We start from the raw sequence: 27,354 nt of genomic DNA, 5'->3' as shown, positions 1-27,354 counted from the left end.
GTTTGACTGGTCCAGCCCACTTAAAATGAATTTATATTGTCCACGATGTAATTAAAAATGAGTGTGACCCCCTTGTATATATAATATACTCTTATTATAAAAGGACTGATTTACTTAGGATTAGCCGTGATGAATGCGAAAATAACCACAAATTCAACTTGGTTTCATTGTGATTCATGATCTTTGATTTTACCATTAATAACAATACTTAGGCATCATTAAACAAAAAAACAGACAAAAAAATAATAATAACACTGTAATTAGGACACAGCTGTTTCTTCTGTATCACTGGGGAAGAGAGGCTGCTGGTTGGTTGGGGGTTAGTTAAAAAGAACGTGGTAGTGGAATGAGGGTGAGTTTGAAAGGAAGGCATTTTTATAAAGAAGAGAAGACGTGAGAGCATGTAGCAGGTTGGATCTATGATGTGAGGTGGAAACAGGAAAGAAAAGGAGAGGGCATGAAGACAAGGAGAGCTTCCCATACATTACAGATAAGGCACTTGACATACAAAGCTTTAGAGCAACAAAACTCTGTAACACTCATTTCATGATTTCATCTAAAAACTAAAACAAAATAAAAGTTTCAAAGAACATACCTGTAAACACATTTAATACCCAGAATGATACTTAAAAAATTTACTCAGATCAACACTTTAAATTTGCAGCCGGGTTAACAATCAGAACCCAGACTATTGGGCAGTGACCTCGGGAAATCTGAAATTGCGAAACCGTCCTGCTCCACTGTACTTAATGAAACTCCAGCATTTCAACAGAGCAACGCCCATTCGCATTGAGTCATCGCTCTTCAGTGGGTGGCATCGTCAATGCAAAACTGCTTGAGCTGAAGAAGAGAGGAAAAAGTTATTTAGCAGTTAGTTCAAGTTTTCTATCGGAGTTTATATTCATTTCTGGCTCTTTTATAGCCTAAACACCAAAGAACTGTTGAACTCTGGAGATGACTCTACTGGAAGCAGGAATTGTACAAAGTGAGCCTTAGTGGATTAGGAATGAACAGAAGTTAAAAGGGGACATATTATGCTCTTTTCCAGCACCATATTTTTATTCTTGGGACTCTGCTAGAGGAGCTTTGCATGATTCACAGTTCAGAATAATCATGGGTTATCTTGAAAGAAGCGGTTTTAGCTCCCTGCCAGGTCCCTTTGAAGCATGGTTTATAGTACTGCGCTGAATCTCCACTGCAGCGGGTGATGCTCGCGTTCATACTCGGGCACTGTCACTGTCAACATGAGTAAAACCGAGCTAATAAATCTGGCACAATACTAGATATTTGTAATAGTATAAGGGACAAGCTAGATACAATTAAGGCCTATTAGATGCTGTTCAACTAATGCTTTATCCTTGTGCTAACAGCATGCTAAGTTTACACTGCGTATCACTGCCAAACAGATGTGTTGCAGTTTCTGAGGTTTTTGGCTAGGTCACACTTTTAACACAGTGCCATAAATCAGGTATGAGCCAGCTTTCTTCTGATTGGCTGCCTCTTGTAAACAAAAGATTTTAACACTAAGTGGGTAGAGCTGTGTGCCCAAGATTACCATATTAGGGATAGCCTCTCTTTGTGACATCACACAGATGCAGGGGTAGAAAAAACTACCTGAAATAGAGCATTTAGAGTAACGCAAAGTCTGAGCTTTTGGCTCACAGGGAATGCCTGCACATGCACAGACCTCATTATCTGAAACTTGTTTAATGTTTAATGTGAACATCCATTATTAAAAGTTTATGACAGAAAATATGGACCAGCACGATAGGCCCCCCCTTTAAAAAAAAATCTTGCTGATTACTAAACTCAAACCAGAACACTTTACAAATGGCACAAACCACACCGGAGAGCAGAGGAGCACAGTCCTACTGCAGGTTATTACTTTATATGAGAGACTCTGTACTTTTGTGCAAAGACATTGCAATAGCTGAACGGATAGTTGCATAGACAGAAACCTAGGGAAATAAATGCCCTATTGTGTCACCTTCACATAACCCACTTTCAGTTGTTTTGTTCTGTTAGTAAAAAGCAAACAAAGAATAAAGCAACTCAATTTCAAAGCAGAAGGCTTTAAAATGGCTTTTTCGTAGCCGTCAGCTGGCTCTAAGGCACACAGTCAGAACATGAAAGCTAAAGTAGAAGCAGCATCACCTCCTCCGCCCCCTCATCTGTCTTCTCCAAACTTTGCTCTTCTCCATTTTTTCTTCCCCGTCTCATTGAAAACGTTTGGGACTAACATCAAACAAAAGGCAGTGATACATTTTTTTCCTCTGATGACAAAGCGAAGAGCCGTGCCACTTAATGTAGTGTATGTCATCTGCTGGATCTCTGTGCCCTCTAAAAAAACATGAATGTGTGTTGTGTAAAAGTAACAGTGCCAAATTTCCTCAGATACCCGCTGTTCTGGGTTTTAGGGAATCACTGGTCCCTCCCTCCTGCTCCTCTACTGAGGGATATAAGTCCTTCTCATGTTTCTCCATCCCGTGACTTTAATTTCACTGCCTCTTGCGGTGGTTGTTGTTGTGGACTGTGTGACCATTCTGCACTGGGCCATTTTTCTTCATATGCTTTTTCTCTCCTGCCTCCTCGTCGCCCTCCTCTTCTGATTCATCTGTTTCATCTTTGTCGCTTCTTTCATCATCCACTTTTTCCTGAAGAACACGAGGAAAAGCTCATGAAAATATATAAACATCATCATTAATCGGGGAGACCTCCTGCTCATGCTCTCCTGGAGCTCTGCAGAGTGTCAGAACAAACTCAGACTTTCAAACGCCTTATTCATTTTTGATTTGCAGCTTTTCAGAAGAGAGTATGTGCAAATTTGACTCACAGAAATAAATGTTTTGCAGCATTATTTAGTTTTTCCTGTTTGACCTAATTGATCTCTTTTGGTTTGCTTACATTGTTGGTGAGGAATCGGATTGCTATGCGTATAATGAGAATGGCCCAGAAGATATGTAGACACTGCAGAGTCATCAGCAGCCCATTGAAAAAGTAGTAGCCGAAGAATGGCTTATAGATGGTGACTGGATACACCCACGTGCAGTAAATAATCCTGCAAGAGAAACGGCGAGGATTAAGGAGAGTGAAGCACGACAAACAGTGGTATACTGCAGCAGTCAAAATGACTGTCTCAAATCTGTGTATATGTATGTGTGTGTGCTTACCAGAAGGGGAAGATAACAAGGCGGGTGACAATGAAGACTGCAGCAAATACAATGAAAATGTAGTTACAGGCATTTCTCCACCCAGCATAGTTGAACATCTTTGCAGACTGTTAGTGGAAAAGATAAAAATAAATTATCAAAAGGGGAAAGTTTCTGGGGGAAAAAAAGCATTTAAACTTCATTCATAGCTTTTTCTGTTTGTAAATGGGTCCTCTTGGGCTTGACTGCATGAATGACCCGCATGTAATAAAACCAAAGAGTATTCGTGGTATAAAGGAGGAACTTAGCCAATGCATCTGTAAAAGATTCAGAGGCTAAAGTGAAAGCGCTTTAAACACGCATTCTCTTTAAAGGCCAGCAGGGGGCGATCCTGTGATTACAAAAAGACTTCTGGTCTTCAGATTTCTTCCTCTGTGACCTCAGTGACACTTTTCTGGTGGTTTTATGGTCTCGGCCAGTAACTTCAAACCATGCTGAATAAAGCATGAAGTTCATTTTATAAATTATGTGTCAGATTATTGGCTAATGATTTGTGTGCTTTGTCCCCCATTTTCACAGTAAGCTCCACCCCTCGCTCGTTGCGTCTGGCAAACACTCAGATAAAATCTTCCTAACTTTTAACTGGACTTTGCTAACAGTGGGTGACTTCATGGCATCTATGTTCACCACTTATACAGTCTTTGGCAAAGAGTCAGTATCACATTCCTGCTATTTATGGTCCTTTGACAAACTAAAATACATTTAATGCTTAAGGGAATGACCCGAATAAAAAAACAGAAAAAGAAAAAAAAGCAACAGGTTACAAATATTTCTATTACCTGATAAAAACCATGCTAATTAATGAAAGTCTAAAGTGTTTATATCCCACAAATAATACTTAAATTGCACTTTCCTCCACAGGGGGCAGTATGTGATCAGTGTAAAAACATCAGAATACTCAAAGGCCAAAACATCCTGCTTAGTGGTGGTAGGGATAAATGACATCAGTGCAAACTGTGCAACATTCAAACACAGTTCTCACACCTCACGGAGTAAAATATCTCCAGGATGACAGGATGTAAATATATGTCGAGCTACAGGTTAGTTGATTTTGGGCACGTGCTTTCCATCAGTGTATAAAATGAGGTGAGGCTTTACCTCGAGGAGGTAATCGGAGGAGTCGTGCACCAGCATGATGAGAGTTCCACAACGGATGTAGTTAACACACCAGGAGAAGCTGATGAGGAGGATTGTTGCTACATGGTGAACTATCTGCTCCTTGAAGTCCTGGAGAGGGGGAGATAGATGGTGGTGGTGGTGGTGGTGGGGGGGGGGGTAAAGATGCTTTTGAATTAATGGCGTGTACATGAAACAGAACACATATATATATAACCGTGCACTATTTTTTAACCAGGTACATGAGAATGCAAGTACATCCAGCTTAACATTATCTGGGTTAGACTTTGTGCTGCTGAAACACACTGTGAAAGAGTTTGGCAAGAGTTTTTACCCCACTGTGCTCAGCTGACCAGGCTGAGCAAAGTCCAAGCCAAACACACTCAAAGGCGCACAATACACACGCACACATGTCACACAAAGGCACACTGAAACACACACACACGTGTCACAGCAGCCTAATGTCCACTCACAGTCCATGCCAGATGTGAAACTGATCAGAGAAGAGTGACGAAAGACTCTTTGTCAGCCTTGTGTGCAGAATTATGATGCTATATCCACACAGATTCAATAGTGGCTGTGTCTGCACAAATGACATACTCATTTTGCATGCCCCCTCTCCTTGAACCACCACCTTATCATGGTAAAGCGGTTTGTCTGCCCTAATAATCCTAAATGCCACGTTGTCAAAATTTGTCCCCAGTAGGGTCTGCCAAGGCAAATTGGTTCTAGGTGAAAGTTCAGGCCAAGTGTGATTCACAAGACGCTTATGGAGCCACATTACCTCACCTGCATTGGGGTTACTGGAGCCCCGGAGGCAGGACTGGTCGATGGGCTCACCCTTAGCCCTTAGATCATAGGGCTTAGCTGGGTTCAGTATGACTTAGTCTCATGGACCACGGGATGAGATTCTCTCTGAGTTTCTCAAGGTTCTAACTGTTGTGGAAATGTTGTCGCTGATACGTCTCTGCACTGTATGGAAGTTGGGGACATTGATTTGGGACTGTCTTACTGTCTTACCCCCTCTTTAAGAAGGGGGACTGGAGAGTGTTCCAACTTCAGGGGAGTCACACTCCACTAAACTAACAGACTAACTGACAGAGGAGAGTCTGTCTGTCAGTCAACCTTAGGATTCTGGAGGAATGTTTGAGCGTGAGTGTGAAGCATATGGGATGAGAATTAGCACTTCAAAGTCTGATGTGTTCCCAAAGTTCTCAATTGGAAAAGCGTGGAGCACCCACTCCAGGACAGGACTGAGTTACTGCCTCAGATAGAGGAGTTTAAGTGTATCAGGGTCTTGTTCACAAGTGAGGGAAGAGTGGTGCAGGAGATTGCAGTGATGTGCGAATGCTGTACACAGCAGAAGGAGCTGAACATGAACACGAAGCTGTGTATTTACTAGTCAGTCACCAATGGTCACGACCTCTGGGTAGTGACCAAAATAATGAGAATGAGCTCCCTCCGAAGGGTGGCTGGGCTCTCCCTTAAAGGTAGGGTAAGGAGCTCAAAGAACAGTCGCTACTCCCCCATACTGAAAAGCGCCAGTTGAGGTGGTTCCATCTGAATAGGATACCTCCTGGGCACCATCTATGTGAGGTATTCTGGTCATGTCCCACCTGGAGGGGGCTCCAGGGCAAACCTTGGCTCGCTTAGCAATGTCTTTGTGCTCCACTGGAAGAACTGGAGGAGGTGGCTGGGGGGCAAACGGTCTGGATATCTCTGCTTAGGCTGCTGACTCTGTCATCCAGACTGGACAAGCAGCAAAAAATTGATGGATGAATGGTTGGGAGGAAAGACAAATGTCTTTTCCTCCTTTTCCTGTTCAAATCCTTTGTACTCCTAAATAAAGAAAATCTTTGTGTTCTTGAGATAAATTCACTTACTTTGCGTTTGACATCAGAGGCGACGCTGAAGAGTAGAGATCCATAGAAACCCAGTTCAATCATATAGTACCAATATTGGGACGGCAAGAGAGTCTGAAGGGGAGGATACAGATCGTTAATTTTAAAGTCAATATAACAGTTTGTGCAAATCACTACTGGGAAGTGGGGCTGTACTTTTTCCTATATTACAGATTAACCTTCTAAATGTTCTCTGATGAAATTGATTTTGGTGTAAATTTAAAAATGACTAATGTCTGGTTTAACTTCAGAGAGTGCCAGTTAACACATCCAAGCTGCATGATTGTCACAGCAACTGTGTGAAGATATTATGTCAATATAGACCAAAATCTCTGAGGAATGCCTCCAGCATCTTGGTGAATTCAGGCTAAGAAAAATTAAGGCAATTCTAAAGACAAAAGAGGCTCCAATCCAGTATCAGCTGAATCTATATGTGTCACGCATCCCAACCGAGGGAGTATAGTTTACTAAACCAAAATAAAAAGCCTGAGGATCTTTTGGCACAGATATTCACAGAGTCTGGGATCGTCAGTGAGACTGTGAGAGAAGTGTTTATGTTAAAACACCTGCTTTAAAGTCCTTAAATCTGACCTTGACAAATGTCACCCATTAAAGACACTAAAACTAACACTATAACTAATCAAATCTAAAGTGAAACCGAAACGAAGAAAAGCCACTCTAGACATGTTGCTTCCATCATTTCAGGACAGGCAGGGAGAAACTTTATTACCTTCCAGGACCTTTTTGTTCTGGAGCTTAATTTAATGAACAGATACGCAGTGCATTTATTGTACTTAGTGATTCTAGAGACGTACCAGCACAGGAAAGCCTTGCCACATCTCCTTCAGGTCATACAGCCAAGGTTTCTGGAAGGACATGCAGGATGGGAATGAGACAGCAAAACACGACAGGTGTATTTATAACAACTGACTCAGCACAAGGATGAGTCAATGCTTCCCCCTCTGACAGCGCGAGAGGTGAGGTTATCACGGCAAAGGAAAAGGCTGGACAGGTCATGAATATACATAAAAGCATGAGAGGAGGAAGAGGAGTGGTCGAGGTTAACATGGCAGTACTCACATCGATGAGGGCGGCCAGGCCAGCAATGAAAGCAAGAAGGTAAAAGGTAAATCTCCAACTGCAAGAGAACACACACACATACAAACACACTTTCTACTCAGTCAATGAGGAAAGACAGTAGGCACATTTTCTACCAGCAGACACATAAATGCATCTCACTCACACACACACACACAAATTCTCGCTTACAGTCACAAACACACAAGTTAAAGAGAGATGCCAGGCTGCGTGAACTGCCTGGAAAATCTGCTGATAATGTCAAACACAACACACACACGCGGGAACACACAAATGCACACACAGAGACACAGACACAGTCAAATATGTGCTAACAGACAATGAGAGCCACTAGACAACACCCTGTACTGGAGACAGTGATAAGTCATTGTCACTGCTCATACAGGTGTAATGAGAAGACGCTACAGAAAACGCTGCAGCAGAGACACAGATACAGAGAAGGAGTGGGAGTGTGGGAGATACCCCAGTGGGGGGAATAAGGGAGAGATACAGAAAGCCTGTTGTGTGCACATCCACAATACATCGATTCACAAGAAAAATGCCTTTACGCTGTAGCCCGCATAGTGAAAGACACACCATGACCAGAGAGCGACAAGCATGCAGTCACATGCACGCCTGCACACACCCACACATACACACCCACACATCACATATGCACACACATCACTGTAAATTGGCTGAAATAATGTAAATGCTTGGCCCATACCTGACAATAAATATTATTTGCTTTATTTGTTTGGTTTTTGTAGTTATTTTTCCCATCATGTGTACCAGGAAAACAAAATCACTTCAAAAGCTATTTTAAGCTATTTTTGAGCATTTAGCCCACTTAAAGCTGTTGTGACACACACAAATTCAGCATCACATCACAGTTACTAATCGAATTTGTGTTACAAAAGCTCTTTAATGATGTGTGTGATAGGCAGACACAAAGAAAAAAAAATCATAAAACATGCTGTTTTCTGCACTTCCACTTAAATCAGATCACTTCAGTTCATGTGAAGGGAGGTGGGATACAGAAAACTATTATTTTCATTTTTCTGGCACCAAAGGACAAAAATGTGCCGCTAAAGTGTAAAGCACAGCCCGCCCAGAAACAACTGCTCTTAACGTGACATCAACTCCTGAAAACATGTGCAATAAGCTAAACCAAAGCTAAAGCGGCAAAGAAAGAGTGAGGTTAAAGCTGAGTGTATGGTGACTCCAGCCAAGCAGCCAAAGCCTGATTTTGAACAAGTAACAAAAATGCTGATGAGCAGTCAGGCTTAAAGCACTGCAGACTCCATTTCCAGCGGCTTCAGGCAGGTGTTCTATTGTTTCTTTGAGCTAATACTTAAACAGTAAAATACAGATCATGCGTGTGACTTCATTAAAGATTTGAGTGGAAGAGACTTTGACTACAGCTTAAGCTTTATGTTGCTAACGCATGACGTACGGCTAAGTAATGCAAATGTAATGAAACAAATGAGTTTCTTCAGGGAACAAACAGGTTCAACTTCAACCCATCCGAATACTTGGCAAACATATCGGTTAGGGCTGTTCGATATAACGATATATATCGCATGACGATATAAAAACGTCTATCGTTTCATTTTACGCTGTCGTTTGTTTCGTGGTGTCGCAAAATAAACTGTTTACGCCAATATTTTTTCATCGTTTTGATGGTCACTGTAGTGGCTATATTAATTTCTTAAAGTTCTCTCTTTCTCTTATATTTTATATAACCACACTACTGATGGACAAGCGCCTGTTTTTATGCGTTGTGGTTAGCAACAACGACGGTAACAGCATCGCGTGTCTGCTTGTTTATGTTCCACATAAACCTTTCACAATAAAGCTCAAGATCCTGTTGAGACTTTTCAAAATAAACTGAATCACGTGAAAGAGCAGATTATTTACGGATGAGAATTTAAAAAAAGAGCCGCCAGGTGCTAAAAAATAAACGTTAGAACAGGCTTTTCCCAGCAGCACGCCGTGTAATAAATACTCATAAAGAAAACGGCAGCGGCAACTTATGTCTAAAAATGTATAGTTTCATGCATCGGTTAAAACACTCGACTCCAGCTACATGACGCGCAGCTGGAAACACTTCACGCAACACGAGCTTCCCGAGATTCACAGAATTTACAGAAAATGTTACATTTTTGTGATTTATATTGTTATCTGGACGATAGAATTCTTATATCGGGATATGAGATTTTGGTCATATCGCACAGCCCTAATATTGGAGCCTCCTGATTTTACACTTACAGTTTTGTAATTTTCATATTTATCAGCAACATCTCTGCAGGAAGTGCCATCATTAATGTCATTTATGTCTTTACCAAGAACTGACGGAAATAAAGGGTGTGAGAGAACCGGGTTTGAAAAGGGTTTCCAGGGTGAGCGTGCACTGAAAAATGTCATGTCTTTTGAGCTTTGTAGGAAAAAACAAAGCTGTAATACTTCCCCTACAACTCCATCTCATGAGTGATGCAATCAGAGGCTCCAGAGAAGCTACAGAGACCCTGTGGTGGGTACAAACTGTATTTCTGTCTCACTCTTTATTAGAGTGACTTTTTCATCCACTGTACACAGCGTGTCCACCGTTTTCTGGGTAAAAATGGTAAACTGATCTTTTGAGTTAAAAGCTTTCACAGATCTGCATCAAACATAAACAACACCCAAGCCAACAGATCATGAAAGACTTACAAACAGGACACATGGGATAATATAACCATAGGATTTCTCTGCATCCATATCAGTGGACAGTATATCTGCATGCTGTCAGTACTAGTATCGGTATCATGTTATCTGCTGTCTATTGTACTGTACGTATCTGTGAATCCTGTCAGCTGGTAGTAGCTGGCCTCAATAGCCTTGTAATCAGGCTGTTGGTTTAACTCGGCTTCTGTTACAGTAAATGTTGGCTTACAAATAAAAATAACCAACAGTGGTGACAGAGCCCCAGCTGCAAAGGCCCTGTGCTAATAAGCATGGTTGGATGTGTGAGTGTGTGCGTGTGGAGAGCAGGGGCAACATTGCAATGAGTGCAGAAATAGAGGGCTACGTTTGCCCTCAGAAATGTGCTCATATTGCCAGAGGAACACTCTCTGGACTCTACAGCAGTCATATATGTTTAGAAGAGCACGGATGCATACCTGGCCTCGCGAAACTTTTTGAGCAGACTCGGTCTGTCCTGGTTCCTTCGTCTCCTGAACCATCGCTGCACTTGTCTTTCTGAGTAGCCAGTCTTCTTGCAAAGACTTGCTACTGAAGACTGAGAACAGCACAAAGAGGTCAGATTTGATTATTTTCCCAGTGATTCAGTCGAGAGCTGCATTAGAGCCTTTGTGATGTTGCAATAGAAGGCCAGAGGTATCTACCTGTGTGGGGTTTTTGGTAATGTTACAGTAGTAGGACTCCAGTGTGGGGTTGTGTGGGACCTTGAGCCGCACCGTGTCTTCAACCCCGAGCAGCGAGGCCAGAGGCGTGGCCACCATCCTGCAATTGTGACATGTTGGGATTAAAAAACAGTGACAAAGAAAGGAAGCATAGGTGTGATTATTAAATATTATATAATCCGATATTCAAGCTATTATACACACACACACACACACACACACACACACACACACACACACACACACACACACATATATATATATATATATATATATATATATATATATATATATATATATATATATATATATATATATATATATATATATATATATATATATATATATATATATATATATATATATATATGTATATATATATATATATATATACACATACATATATATATATGGGGCAGGGATAGCTCAGTAGGTAAAGTGGTCGCCCCATGATCGGAAGGTCGGCGGTTCGAATCCACTTAACGGCTACCCTGAGGTACCCCTGAGCAAGGTACCGTCCCTACACACTGCTCCCCGGGCGCCTGCTTAGTGGGCTGCCCACTGCTTCACTGAGTGAATGGGTCAAATGCAGAGAAAAACAAGTAATTTCCCCATGGGGATCAATAAAGTATCCATTATTATATATATATATATTTTTTAAATGTGTTGTCTTGATTACACTGTTTCTTTTATTGTATATTCTGACAGTTCTGTGGCTGAATAGGAGGTAGACATGAAAAACAATGAGGAACAGAGTCTCCTGGCATTAGCAGGGAAACACAGATGAACGCTGATTAGCTCCTGGAAACAGGAACGCTGTTTGCACACTTATGTGGAAAACAATAACAGCTGAAGAAACAATGGGAATTTATTCATCATAGATCTGGGCACAACAAAAGAAGGATTAAGTAACTACTGAGGGGAAAAAAGCATAAACTAACTGAATACAAAGTCAGGAGAGATTAAAGACATAAAGAAATGCATAAACGCATTAAAGGTAAATGTCTGAGATAGAATAAGACAGAGTGAAAAATGGATCGACCTTTCAAAGATCTGACGGATAATGAGGAATATGAGGGCAATGGGCAGCGCCACCCACAAGTCGCGGGCCTTGGCGTACACTCGTCCATCCCGATCCTCCAGGTCAGCCCAGCCCAGGCCCTCCGGAAACCACCGCCGCTCCTGCCAGAACCACTCACTGAGCTCCGACAACATCCTGAAGCACACGGACACAAACGGAGTCAACACTTTCAAACAGCGTGTAACCCAAGCTACAATACAATAGCTATCATTTAGACCCGCAAACCCTAAAGTTTGTTGGTGTAAAAATAGGTGAAGAAAAGACAGCTGGATGGTTGCTAAAACTCGCAGGTCACACCTATATTTTTGAAATAATATCCCATCACAATCCTGGTGGAAATCTATTTGAAGAGAAGCTGCTGGGCAGTGGAGCCAGTTTTAACCACGGCTCCTACAGTATGTTCAATGTAGGGCTGGGCCATATCATACCGTTCACGGTAATACCGGTATAATGTTGGGCAACAATAAGAAAATGAAATATCGCGATAGAATATGGGCATGCGCAGTGCCTTTGTTTTCATACACACATGGTGGAAAAAGCATGGCGGCGACGCAGAATGAGAAGGGCGAAAGTGGATCGTTGAATGAAACGGATGAATCAGAATTGGTTTGTAAAAATGCTGCAACTACAGTGGTGTGGAACTGGTTTGGCTTTCGTCCGTCAGATACACAACAAAGCACTATTTTTGGTAGAGCATGCTAGCAGGCCGTCGTTATTACCGTGTTTTTCGGAAAATACGGCACACTTAAAATCAATCCTTTGATTTTTCTGAAAATCGACAGTGCCCCTTATAATCCCGTGCGCCTTATGTATGAATTCTGGTTGTGTTTACTGACCTCGAAATGATTTTATGCACACGGCACTCGAAAATCTGTCAAATGTTTTAGTGGGACTTTGCTAAGCTACGAACCCGCACCGCTTGATGGATTGTCGGAGCATTACGGCTATCGTAGGCAGGCGCCTCGCGGAGTGATACGTACTGTGCTTCAACATAATATTACCGTATTGTGTGTTTATAACCTCTTTTTAAGTTTTGTGGATATTATACATGGTTATGCTGAGGATATGTCGGCCAATTTCCACTGGAAATGGTTAAACTGTCAGCAAGGAATTTGCATTTGCACTGTTAAATTTTTATATAACTGTAATGCACATAAAAAACAGCTGCTTGTTTAAGTGAAAATACATTGATGGGGTTTCTTGCACTAATAAAGTTGTGGAGTTGTAAAGTATTTTGTCTAGTGTCAATTATATCGTCAGTTATATCGTTATTGTAAATTTTCAAATGTATATCGTGATAAATATCTTTGGTCATATCGCCCTGCTCTAGTTCAATGCGTTACTCTAAAGAAAACAGCCCAGTGAAAAAAGAGAATACAACCGAATGTAGACATGACGCTGGCTGAGAAAACAACAGGTTGTTTACAGTGTTTGTGCGTATTTGTTTCCATGAGCCGAACAGAAAAACTTTTAGGAGGTTTGCTTTATCAGAATGTTACCACTTAAAGATGTTCTGACTGAGGATATGACCATCTTACAAAAAATATTTAACATGTTAGGACCAAGCTGCAGCTTCAGCTGAGCTTTCATGATTTTATTTTTATCAATTATCTTTTAAACTAAAATCCCTTTAAAAGTAATTTGGTTTAAGATGTAAAAAAACAACAACCCAAACGGACCCAACAGAGACTAAAGGAGCATGCTGCTACTTCTGTTGCTCATTTAAAAGTAAATACGTTTTCTAAAAATATGCCTTTCTGAGTCATTTTGAAGGAAATATCTGCTGATGTGGGAGATTCCCTCATGAACAGCTGCAGTAGAGTAATTTCTGCACATTTTACTAATAAATTTGTTACGTTAAAATATGATCACTTCTCTATTATTAAAGTTCCAAGAGCTTTAATAACAGAGCATTTCTCCTATATCTCACTACTAGTGAGAGTAGGAATGTTGATCTTTCATAAATGAGCATCTCTTTCAAGTACAGTGATATTGTTCTTCCTAAAATCTGTATCCATAAGCAGGGATGAGCAAGCAAAGAGGTAAACTCTGAATAACTGAGCTAAAAAGTTTTGTAATTTTTCATCATTTGTAATTTTTATTTCATTTTGAATCTTTCTTTGTTTCTTCCAGTTTAGTTTGAGTCAGTTTCGAGAGTGGTTTTATTTGTCTCAGTTCAGTTTTTACTGTTTCAAAAAGTTTCGTTTTTATTAGTTCCACTGTTACTTCTAGTCTTTTTTAATTATTGTTATATGGGTGGCAATTATCAGGGGCCTGCCAATCAGAAGTTAGGTGGCTTGATTCCTCCAATCTGCACTGTGAAGTATCCTCAGGTAGATGCTTAACCCCTGATGCACCTATCAGAGTTTGAGTGGGAATTTTAAGGGCATTACACACCGAGTGTTGTAAAAAAGCGACATGAAAATCAGAATTTCCCAGGTTTGAACTTATCGTGTAACAAATTTACAAACCGAACATGCTGTGTTTTTGTGGAAAATGTTGACATCAAGCGATGATGAGCTGGTGGTGCGGCTGCTTTTGTACATATTTCAGGATGTCAGCGGCATTTTGAGCTCTTGCTGGGGTCTCCTCCCAGCCTGACATGTCTGAATCATGTCATCAACAAGGCATTCTAGTTAGAGATTGTGAATATCACCTCAACTTGCTCCTTTCAGTGTGAAGGAGCAACACCTCTACTCCAACCCATCCTCAATGGCCAAGCACCTCACCCGTAACTAACATAAAATTAAAGTGCTATTAGAACACTTACATTATCTTACATCAGTGAAAACATGTCTGAGTTGCAGGACTCTCATTTCTTAGTATAATGCTGGCTCTTAATGATTTGGGGGTGTTTTTTCTTGTTTTCCCTTGAGGATGTCATGGGCTGGACTGAGATGGTTTGTGAGCCTCTCCCAGCCCTCAGGCCATATTTTGCCCTTATGTGGTCTATAGACTGGCTATACACGCACCCACTATACATCCCTGGCTATGTATATAGGAGGACAACTGTAATCGGATACATAATTTGGAGAATTGGATGATTTCCCCCTATGCGGAAGCCTTCCTGTGTGTTTCTTACCATGCATATAACAGAGCAAATACAACATGCATAGAAGTCAAGAGGCCCTCACAGGAGAGGAAAAGGCAGAGCAACAACTAAGCAAATCTCTCCCTCCACATGTGCTTAGTCGAGGGCAGCACTTTCTCCTCAGACAGTACATAGCTGAATATTTCTGATGCAAAGTTCAGGGAGTGGCAGAAAGAGAGAGTGTAAAGAGGTTTGAATGAATATCTGTGGGACGTGAGTCATGAGTCAGTCGTAAGTGCTGAGCAGCGGGGGCGCCCCAAAGCACTCTATCTCCGGTGTCCCCCTGCAGATCTACAGTAACTCCCCTCCCAACAACTGCAGCTGTGAATGCCAAAACCTCGTAACCACTTCATCCCCACTCCCATCCCCACCCTGCTGCTCCCAGCCAGTTATTTGAAAAGGATTCCCTCCTTAGCTTAGAGAGCCAAAACCATGTGTAATGCCTCCTTGTCATGACTATCTTTAAAATTTACAGCCTAAACCCTACTTAGCCATTAATTTTGATAGAGTTTTACAGAAAGAGAAGCAGAAGCAGTAAAACAACTGTGCGGTTCATAAATTTTTTAGCATGTCCTTATCTGTGTTTGGAGCTGTGTTTGGTTTTAACGTTTCTGATAAGAGCTCACATGAAATACTTTAATATCAGAGCAGAAAAAGAGTTTCTCTGAGAAATAAATAAGCATCTTTTCTTTAAGTTACACCCTTATAATGTGGAAAACACCCATTAAATGGATACAAAGGGGACATCTAAACATTACTTGTTTCTCCTGACCAACAGATGGAAACTGGAAAGTATGCAGTTTTTCTATTACTGATTATCTATTATTAATCCAGCATTTGTCATATAAAGAAGAAGTGTACTGTTTGACTGATCTCCTTCCTCTACTGGCCTTTTATTGGTGTACTGAACTCATCAGACTGATTAGAAGTTGTTTACATATTTAAACACGTGAAAGATTCCTAGTTTGACCCCAGGAGGAGACGCGAATCGATTTGTAATTGGGATCGAAATAAACACACTGGAAGCGATTTGCTCGAAGCTGCTAGCTTGTCGTCAACGGACAGCCAAACCTCTGGTTGCCCAGGTAACACTCTAATATAGGGGTGTCAAACATAAAGCCCAGAATTGAGTCGGCAAAGACGCCAAATCCGCCCACTTGACAGGTTTGGAAAATGTGGGCACATATTTTCCACTTTCACTGATCTGACCCACTTAAGAAAGTGGGCAGTATGTGGCCCTTGATGTAGAATGACTTTCACGTATTTAACGAGCAGATCATATGCCAATCAACAGTATTCTTTGCTTTCATTGGTAGTTACCTCTGTTGCTCACCTGCAGGTATTTCTCCCATAGTCACAGGCTTTAGGAGCAGCCAAAAGTAGCAGCTGATAAGCTCATAATTATTCCACTTAATCACACAGACTTTGGGGAAATGAAAACACCACTACAGTTATAATTTCAGCTATTATCAATTACTAAAACAAACATTGTGCCACTTTCTGTGTTGCAAGACTCCTTCTCCTTTTTTTTTTGCTATTCAGCACATCCTTTCCCTTTCCTGTTGCCCCTCAATAAAACTCCAGATTCACTCCCAGACAGACCGCGGGAGTTTTAGCTCAGTTAATTATTAATTTATTCAGTTTTTCCATTTGGATTATAATTAAGTTCAAGTCTTCTCTTAAATAAAGACAAGTTTCTTTAGTTTCATGATTCCACAATTTTCCTGATTATTTAGATTTTTTCATCTGCAACAGAAAAGCCATAAATGATCTTTTATGTTTAACTTCATAACTAGTTCAAGAAATTCAGCTTCACTTCATGTAAACTGCAGCTCACTGACACTGTTGGCTACGTCTCATGGTTGAGTGCTTCAGTTATTTTCCTCATCATGTCGTGTTAGTCATGGCCCCAGTTTCCTGTTGCAGGAGCACAGCTGACTGAGCATTGGGCTGCCCCTTCTCGCACCCCACCACCCCCCTTCTTTTAACACAGGTAGTGGTGGATGGGAAGGGTGACATATTTTTCCTGGTCACTTTGCCAGCTCTTCCACTTCGGTAGCCCTACATCTCACTTCTCCCAGAGTGCGCTGCCAGATCTTAAGAGCTTCGCTGAGCAGGGTTTTTGCATGCATGTCCGGCTCCATTATATAAAAACAACAACAACAACAACAACAACAACAACAACGGTGTAATCTCATTGAAATCCGATAACTAAATGAGCTTCTGAGCATCACTACGGATGGCCAAAAGAGCAGAGGGCACTTATTCCCCTGTATAAATATGTGATTTCCTATAATTAAAAATGACTAAACACTGTTTATGAGTGTGTCCGCTGTGATTAGTTCACCAAACACATACACACAAAAGCAAACAAAGGGGGGAACAAAGTTCTTTTAATTTCTCATTATTGTAGCAGTATGTGGTGAGTTCAGCTTAGGATCCCAGAGGGTATTTTTAGGGTGACTTGTTGAGTTCATGCAGTGAATTCAGCATGTTAAAGCACTTTCCCCCCCACAGCTTTCCTAACCCTTCATGCTATTGGCTCACTGGGTCACATGATCAGACTCTGACCATTTTAATGGTCCAATAAAAATAAAGGAAGCCTCTGGCAGGGGAGGGAAAAGGAAGTTGTCTGTGTATGTCCCTTTCCTTCTGTTTTTCTGACAATGAATGTACAGTACAAGCATGTTTGGTGATTATCAACAGCTCTCTCAGTTCACCAGCTGTCACTGCTGTTTCTTTTTCTATTTTCCTGGATCCTGGGTTTTCAAACAAGTGATGTAGTTTCTCAGAAATTTTAGCAAAAACCTACACAGACACTCACTGGATCCTGGTACAGAGTACAGGAAAGTTTGGGGAATGTAAACATGCTGCCACCACACAAAGGAAGCACTCCAGATTTCCCATTCATCTCCACAGATTAAGAACATCTCATGGAGATTTACAGTCAGCCTTTTCTGGATGGTGGAGGGCTGAGTCAGCCAGAGGAACATAAGTCACAAGACAGTAGTGATGTGCTCTAACTGTGAGTCACTTGTACCAAGCCACCTATGATTGTACAACCATTCATTTACTCATATCCATCCACACATGACACATTCAACAGCAAATGAAAATCCAAAATCAAATTTAAAAGTCTTGAATAATCAGGCCTCCTCTTATCTTAAAGACCTCATAGTATCGTATCACCCCATTAAAGCACTTCAGTCTCAGACAGTTCTTGGAGTATTTAAAAGTAGAATGGAAGGCAGAGCCTTCAGCTTTCAGGTCTTCCTCCCCTCACCCCACACCTGTCGTGGCAGATGGTCGCCACTCCCTGAGCTCGGTTTTACCGGAGGTTTCTTCCTGTTAAAAGGGGGGTTTTCCTTCCCACTGTTTCCTTCCCCCACTGCTCTTGCGGGGATTTAACAAAATAAAGCACATTGAGGCAACTGTTGTTGGGATTTGGCACTATATAAATAAAACTAAGCCTTTAACTATGAAGTGAATGAATGGATCACTCACACGATAAGCTATAAAAACTACTATTGGAAACCAGAAAGAATGGTACACTGAAGGTAATTCTAGCAAAATTGAAAAGACTGGAGTTCTGCTGTTGGACATTTTTTTAAACATGGGTTGTTCTGAAAAGCTAAACTAAATTCAAGTGTGGTACTTAACAGGATGTCACTGTTGTAAAAAGGCAGTTTGTGAAATTTCTTCCTTCCTAGATTTTCCACCAGTAGCTGTAAATAGTTTTATTGAAAAGTGGAAGTGTTTAGTAACTACAGGAATTCAACCACAAAGTGGAAGACCACATAAAGTTACAGAGAGGGGTCGCCAAGTGAGTAAAAATCACTAACAAACTGCAGACTCAATAACTGTGGAATTGAAACCTCCACTGACATTAACATTAGGGCTGCCACGATTTGTCGACTAGTCACGATTACGTCGACTATCAAAATCGTCGACGACTGATTTAATAGTCGACGCGTCGTTTGAAGCTTTGTAAGATCCCAAAAGACCCAGGAATAAGTAGCAGGATTTAAGAGTGTAATAACGGACTGAAACAGAAGATGGCAGCACTGCATGTACAAGGATGCCAGCTGCCGTTAAACCCCGAAGAAGAAGAAGAAGAAGAAGCAGCTTTGTCCCAGCTTAGTTTCCAACAATGGCGGTAGCTAGTTAGTTTTAATATTACTCTTATTATTCTTTCTGGGTCACAAAATAAACGTTTAACATATTTTCAGGCGAGAATGTAGCTGTGTAAACCTCAAATATCGGCTCAGTTTATCAGGACACCACATATTTTCAAAAGCGCTCCGACGTTTTCGGAGACATCTGTTACCCACTAGCTCGATAGCTAGCCGGGGGCTAGGTCACTAGCGCCGTGAGAACACCGGACTCCCGGCAAATTGTTTTCAAACCCACCGCCGTCTTTCGCTACTCAGGTTAAATATATATGAGTCACTTAGATAAATTAAAAATGTTGTTGTTTGGCTTTTTTTTTTTCAGTATTTTAGTTGTTCCTGAGTAAATCGGTTTGTCTGAGATTAAAGTTATAGTTTTTACACAGCTGAATAAACGTCAAGCAGACAGCTGATCATCAGAAGTGTGAGATGCTGGAGAATTTACTCCGGTGTCCTGTTATATTTTAGATAGCAAGGAGTTTATTAAACTCCACCGAGACAATCTGCTAATTTCATTAAAATTGAATAAACTATCATCTTGTCTTTATTTTTAGTTAGCACCTTAAAAGCTTAAAGCTGTAAGCTAATGATAGTTATATAAGAGTAGATGCTGCTGGTGCAATAAGCTGTAGTTTTACGTCCAGTGGATGATGATCTGATTAGTCGACTAATCGCATAAATAATCGGTGACTAGTCGACTATCAAAATAATCGTTTGTGGCAGCCCTAATTAACATCAGCACAAAAACTGAACGCCAGGAGCTTCAAGACATGGGTTTCCCTGGCTAAGCAGCTCCTGTCGCTGTAATGTGTTGGTGGCCCAGTACTTTTGCCCATATAGTATATTTTAAATATTATATATCTTTAAAAAAAAAGTGGCTGTTTTTATTTTAAACAACCATATGGAAGTAAAAAAAAAAAAAAAAGGATGAAATAGTAGCTTATTATAATACGTTGCTGATCAAAGTATCACCAGTTCATCTATATTTATATACAGCATACTGCAGTACACAATTCATTCCAACATACTTTAAAGTTTAGCATGTATTTTTTCCTGGTATTACTCACACAAATACTGTGTTTTTGTTAAAGGAAACACACAAGGATTCACTAAATAAATCTTTTTCGCAGGATTAGTTTTAAACTTTTTTAACATAAAAATGTTAGAAATTTGTAATTAGAATATAAACAGGTTATACAATATCTATCACTGATAAACAAAACAGTTTACGTATGATAAAGTAATAACGTGTAAAATATAAACTATCCCACTCATTAGTTGATAAAAAAACCTTGGTCACTTCATAGTTAAAGGCTCATAAACTGCTGGGCCTGGTGATTTATTACAACTGGTTTGATAAGGATATTGAGTTACATCTCAGTCACTTGGCACTAAGTGTTTGCTCAATGCTTATTCTCTGTTTAAGTTATTTAATGAATTTCCTAAATTTAGACTGCTGTAAATCTGATATTGACTTTACACTGAAGATCTATCCATGTATATATGTAGATGGACAGATGGATGAAGTTACATTTTTATCATAATCGCATGATACGTCATCATTGGTGGGGACGGTGTTAAGCCATATTGAAAAAATTATCTCTACAGATATTGAGGAAAACATCATCTATGATTTTAAGGGTCTGATATAGGCAAAAGGCAAAAGGTCCCGAGTCTGTCACAGTTCACGCATGCAGTCAACTAATAACAAAGCTCACATTGATGTGTTTGGATTTTCGGAAGAAAACCACACAGCCACAAAGAAATCCTGCAAACTCAACCCAGAAAGGTCAGCAGGTCTGAACCCAGAACCTTCTTGCTGTGAAGAAACACTGCTCACCACTGCACCTCTGTCCTGCCCTTTGGCATAGTCACAACATCTAATCTAATTATCTTCTATTTCTGGGCACAACGTTTTTTCATCTATATGGTGTTTTAAGTACTGATTCGTGTTCATACACACATAATTTAAACTCACCACTCTTAATTATTAATTGATTGATGATTTTATTATTGTGCTATGCATAATTTACATTTGTCCATTCCCAACAGGTTTATAAGCCACCAAGAACAAATAACCAGAACCAGGGAAGCCTCGTCACTTACAAGTACTGGAGAAATAATCGGACCTGACGTCTTTTCTGACCTTTGGAAACAAAGCTTTGGCAAGAAGACTTAAAAGGGCAGAAAAGTCCACATTTTGAGCCCTGCACATGACAGATTTCTAGGTTAAGGAATTAAAAACCACTTGGTTATGTTCTACCAGCAAAACTACTTGGTTAGGTTTAGGAAAAAAATAGTGGTTCAGGATAAAATGCAAAGGCTGGCACCTTTTTTAAAACTCAGTTTTCTTTGCTGTCAAGGGGACACATAACCTGCTAGACAGTGTGGACAGCATAGATGCTGCGGACATATTAAAATACATTAATTGCAAAGGCATACTGTCATATAAACACGAGACAGTTTGTGTTTTGTTATGAGACCAGAGTAGATTATCAGGCCACATAATCTGCTGGGCTGATAATCAGGCAAACCCTAATATCAACCCCCAATTGTAGCGCAGTGTTGGATTCATACAATTTTTTTGCAACTCAAACTCTTCAAATACTTTCATTTCAGCCGTGGACTAAATACAGTATGTCAAGCCTCCCTATATACACTGTTTATGTGTTATGGTCCAGGTCACAGCTACGGATTAGGAATCGCAGTACAAACCATGAAAACCTGAATGCACACATTGTGGGATGAAGTGGCAGTTCAGGAGGCTGACATGCTTTCTGCACATGGTTCATTAGCTGTAACTCAGGTCATGCTTTGGATATTCTGGGCCAGAGAGTTTTCAGGGTGAGTCATACACATTGTTCACATTTTACACATCCTTACACTGGATAAAAAAAATAGCTTTTTAAAATAGATATTTTTATTAGACGTAGCAAATAAAGAAACACAAAAAAGCATAAATGTGAATTATATCTTTTACGTGTAAGAAAATGCGAAATCATCCTAAAACAGACGGACAGCTCAACGTTTCATCACTGTCACGCAGTCTGTGTGTTAGATAGAGATCACAAGTCGCTCGGTTTTAGTACCACCGACACTGATCTGTGACACTGATGAATTATTGATGAGACCGTTCAATCAGGCAGCAGACTGATTTGAACAGGCTTGTTCAGGTGGTGTGGGGACATCGTCATACTGATTTTCTTCTCCTCACAGTTCAATTCGGCCCCTTTGAGCAAGCACAGCGCTCTCGCTGAGGCCAAGCGGTTTGCCCTCTGGACATATAGGACGCTCAAAAACAGACAACAGAATTACTGATTACTCATTGAACAGTTTGGAAGAAGAAGAGGTAATCATTGACAGCTGACAGCTGTTATCTGTCCAGGTTAGGCTGAGGTTAATGAAAAACTGCATTGTCTTTTATTTTCTCTGCTGTTGGACTTCTGTGATGTTTAACTTGGATGGATGCAAAAATTCAGTCTGTAAGAGCAGCACAGCAGTTATTAATTGGATGACTGATTAATCATTTAAATTAACTGCTGCGTGAAATCCTTCAAAAAAGTTACAGATGGTCATCAACCAACAGTGTGGCACAGGCTAGAAGCAGCCTATCTAAAGCAGCGCTTATGGTCACAGTAATTGTGACATCATCATAACCCGGAAGGGGGGCTGGCATAGCTCTATGTTGGTTCTACACAGAAATTTGCAGACCCTATCTACATGCTTTGCACCTAGTCTGAGGGCTACTCTTGCTTGGTCATGTTTGTGGTGTTGTTGTTCCTTTAGTTTAGCTCCTCCCACTAAGGAGATAATAGACAAAGATCTTCTTTATGGGGAAGCGAAACCAGGCATTAAAAATAATGAAAACTGTCCAGTGCGGCCACTGTTTGTGGTACTCATGCTGCTTTTTTGATCTTTGATGGTGTTTCTCCCTCTTCCTAGTGAACTCCACTGTCACTCCTTTTCCTTTACAAGCCCACTTTTTCAACCAATCAGCATTTCATCTACGCACAATGTCAATCCTGAAAGACTAGGCACAGTTTTTTTTTTTAGAGGACTGCATGGAAGCAAATCATCAGAGTCAATCCTTTACTCAGCATATCCTAATGGCAGCGCAAATAGACACAAATGCAATAGCTGGGAGTCATGTCACTCCCAAGTTGAGTGCCTTCCAACTAATAAAATCAGAAAAGTAAATTGATTATTAGTGTAAATTAGTGTAAACACTGATAAGTGTAAATGGTAAATGGACTGATTCTTATATAGCACTTTTCTACTCTCCCAGAGCACTCAAAGCACTTTATATAACATGCCACATTCACCAATTCACACAAGCACTTTCTCCTATGCTTTGTAAGTGCTTTCTACCTCACACACATTCATACTCCAATGAATGCACTGGAGAGCAACTTGGGGTTAGTGGGTTACTATCTTGCCCAAGAATATTTGGCATGCACATTGGGGGAGCCGGGGATCGAACCACGAACCTTCCGATCAGTAGATGACCCTAAACGAAATTAAATGTGTGTAATTAAATCTTCCAAAAAAATTTAATCATTCTCATAAACTTAGAATTAATCCATTAAAAATACACAGAAGCAGATACCGTTTTGTGGAAGCGGCCATGTTACCCTTCCGTCTCAAATACATTGGCTGTGATGGACATCGCTGCTCCGCCCAATCACATTTTATGCATATAGCTAGAGATCATCCCCATATATACCATAGACAGCGGAGAAAAGAACTAGACAACGTGCATATGACCAGAATGATATAAAAGTGGCTGATTTCACAGTGTTCATCAGAGTGGCAAACTGGGGCAAGAAACTGTGTCTGTGGCAGCTGGTTTTTAGTAAATACCACTCCGTAGCACCTGCATGAAGGCAGCAGTTTGAACAATCTATGTTATATATATATATATATATATATATATATATATATATATATATATGTTTATGTTAGTTTATGCATAGATTAGACATACGGCCACCCTCCCATCTCGAGACAACTGACAATGAGCCAGCTACTGTTAGGCTCAAATGTCATAAAAATGAAACTTTCTCTTTAATAAACACTTTGATTACATTCTCACATCATAAGAGTTAGTCACGTAGTGTCCAACAATGAGCTACTTCGAAGAAAGTTTCACTAACACCGGCTAACAGCAGCTAACAGACACGGAGGCTTCAGAAAAGTTCAGGATAATGCAACAGCTCATCTCAGTATCGCTATCATTAGATACAAGTAAGCTTCACTGACTCGTTGACTATTGGACTCCTTTCACAAATTTTTTACAGCCTCCTCCAGAGTAAACACAAGAGGAGACACAAGGGGACACAAGCTGAGGTAAACAGCAGACTAACAGCCTATACTAACTACAGATAGTCAGTGGCCAGAGATATTTGTCCTACCTTACCAAGATTTATCAACATGAATTGGAAGTTGTTGGAAAAAATAACGTAGTTGACTGCAATCTGCAATCTACTGACATCTAGTGGAGAGATTTTACACACTGTAACTCTAAAAACACTGCTGCAGCATGTTCAGACATAGAGCCTTCTCAATGTTCTGCATACAGCTTTTTTAGCGAGTCACAAATACACAACAGCTGCCACACTGTTTTAAAGCTTTACAGTTTTTTTTACTGCTTACAGTCACTGATCTTGGATTGTTAAGTCGGGCTTGTTGGAGCTGCTCTGGAATGCACTATTGTGCTGGTGTGCACACCAGCCAAAACACTAGTTAGCAGTAGGGTTTCTCTCTTCAAACTGATCTTTCAGACCATCAAAAAGAAATGACACTGAAAGAATAAGTAGTTAGAAATACATAGGAAGAAACAACAATATCAAACCATCTAGTTCCAGTTTTAGGGAGTTAAATGTCAGGTTATAGCATAGGTTATGGTGTAGATTTAACGTAGAAGTGCAAATCCCACTTAATGGTCCCTTTTGGACCACTATTCATTTTATTTTCACTGCACGGGAGTAAAAGTCTGTAAAGTTAAAAGTACTTCTATCCCCTCATAAGGTGACAGAACTGTAAATGTAGTGTCTATTTAAAGTACCACTGAGTGCACATCTTCTCAACACGTTATAGTTACACGATAGCACAGTCAAAAAGATGTTTGCCTTGGCAACAGGCAGCACCTGTAGCTGCTGTCCCTTAAATACATACACCTAAATAAGCAGTAAACACAAGAGGTGCCAGCTGGTAGCCGGAGCTGCAAACATAAAACAATAGTGGCTCCTACAGTGAAGCCATATATATACACTATGGTGGTTAACTAAACAAGAACTGAATATGAGAAGACTTTAATGACATCTCATTCTATCAACGGTTTGTTTTGTTAATAAAATGCTAATTAAATGTAAAAAACAATTTAGCAAGAAACAAAATATTATATTATCTGGCCATTAAAGCATATAGTAAAGTGGGGGTTTCTGTTTATACAGTATCTTTCAACTTATTAAATGTGGGTCTATATTGGCTAAGTGCTAAAAACATCTCCAGAGTGGACTTCTTTACATTAAATGGAAAATGTTGTACAAATTGGTTTTATTGGTCTGACTCACATATGGCACTCCTCTAATTAACCTACTTCTTGGATATTATAACTGTGACAATATATTATACATACTTGCCTGCTGTCACGTATTTACACGTCTGAGTATGAAAGAGTCATTGTGGTAACATCAACAAAACAAACAATTATTTCCCGTACGGCAGCTACAGCTGCCTCCTCTCATTCTAAAGCTTTAGTATTTATGTTTACTTAGCATTCTGCAGATTTGCTTTAATGTAGCTACTGCAAAGTGAACCACATTAAAGACTGCCTGAAGGAGAGGGTGAAACGGAGATTATTAAACATAGAAAAAACGATATATATTATTTAAAACTATATTTGTATAGTGGGGCTGTGACTTGTGTGTGTGTGCGTGTTAGTTACAGTGATAATGTGGCTAGTTAGCAAACTTTAGCGATCCACCGTTCAAGCGCCAGACTGCCCTCGTGTCATCATATTACACAGCCACTGGCAGGAATAATCAACCATCACATATGAACCCAGCTTACGCCGCGTTTTTATTCTCTTTCTTTTGTTAAGAGACCGAAAGCGGCCTGTTATTTTTAATTGCCCGATTCCTGCATGAGTGCGTAATGACGTCTGAGGTGAGCGAAGATGCGGAGCGTGCGTCTCCCGCAAACACTCAGGCGCACAAAACGACCAACGTCTACCACCGACATGAAAGTGAAACGGTACTTACTTTGGTGTCCTTCTCGCGCCGTGAAGAAGAAGAAAAAATCTTCTTTCCACCAAAAATTGTCAGTTGTTTTTTGTCTTTTTCTCCTGGTCCCGCGTAGCTCACTGGAAAAAAAAAAGCTAACGGTCCCGTTGAGTGTGCCCAGCCCGCTGGTTGTGCTCAGAAGGGCGCAGCTTACTGATTTTTACATGTTTCCATTGGGAACAATGTGCGAAAAAGGGAAGGAAAGGGGAGCTACAGATGGGGGAGAATGTGTGAGATGCTGCAATGCGATATCGGCGGCTTTTCTCCCAGCAGTGTTCAGGTAGTTTTTTTCCCCCCTCCCTCGTCGTGTCCCAGCTAATCCCCCCTCGTGTGTCCTGGGAGTCGACGGGGGTCTTTGTGGCCGGACAGAGGATGGGGTCGGGCCGGCAGGAGAGCGGACTGAGAGGCGCAGACAGAGAGGGAGGAGTGAGGGAATAACGGAGAGGGAGGGACGCAGATGACGTCCAAGCACATGAGAGAGCATTTGGCTCATACACACTCACACACACATCCGCGTTTTGTTTCCGCTCGGAATAAGTTTTACACCCAAATCTTTGTATCCGAAACAGCCGTGTTAATCCAAAGTGTCTGATATTTGTTTTTGGTTTTTTATCTAAAAAGCTATAGTTTTTTTTTTTTTTTTACATTTCGTAACTTACAATACTTTTCTGATCGGCTGGAAGCTTTGCCGTGGCTGACCTTTAACCTCGTTATTTGCGGACGTAGCATCTGCTGTTGACTGAATGTTTACTATAATGTAGAAATCTTTTGGTGATGTCCCACTCACTCGTGACCTTTCTGTTACATTTTGCTGGGCGTTTAATCAAATATTTTTTAAATACATAATAATAATAATAATAATAATAATAATAATAATAATAATAATAACAGGATCATTACAATAGGATATTTTATTTTGTATATTTTCTACAGACATAACTATTTTCCTAGTGACACGTGAACTATAAGAGAAGCAGCTGAGGGGTCAAAGGATCTTCATATCTGACTCACAGCCAGCCTGTC

The 27,354-nt window shown here is 40.5% G+C and overlaps 1 protein-coding gene across 1 annotated transcript; it reads right to left on the bottom strand.

Annotated features, from left to right (window-relative positions):
• Nucleotides 1-158: 158 nt before the first annotated feature.
• cers2b (ceramide synthase 2b) lies at nucleotides 159-26,878 on the bottom strand. The gene is made up of 11 exons (XM_026183426.1): nucleotides 26,311-26,878; nucleotides 11,750-11,923; nucleotides 10,690-10,807; nucleotides 10,465-10,583; nucleotides 7,307-7,364; nucleotides 7,042-7,092; nucleotides 6,209-6,301; nucleotides 4,308-4,436; nucleotides 3,171-3,277; nucleotides 2,905-3,058; nucleotides 159-2,654 (listed from the first exon to the last, which is right to left on the bottom strand). The coding sequence occupies exons 2-11, from the start codon at nucleotides 11,920-11,922 to the stop codon at nucleotides 2,499-2,501; spliced, it is 1,158 nt and encodes a 385-aa protein (XP_026039211.1). The 5' UTR covers nucleotide 11,923; nucleotides 26,311-26,878; the 3' UTR covers nucleotides 159-2,498.
• Nucleotides 26,879-27,354: the final 476 nt, after the last annotated feature.

Source organism: Astatotilapia calliptera, chromosome 11 (assembly GCF_900246225.1).
Source record: "Astatotilapia calliptera chromosome 11, fAstCal1.2, whole genome shotgun sequence".
In the NCBI taxonomy this organism is placed as follows: Eukaryota; Metazoa; Chordata; class Actinopteri; order Cichliformes; family Cichlidae; genus Astatotilapia; species Astatotilapia calliptera.
Note: the sequence above shows the minus strand (reverse complement) of the source record. Positions and strands in the feature narration are given on the sequence as shown.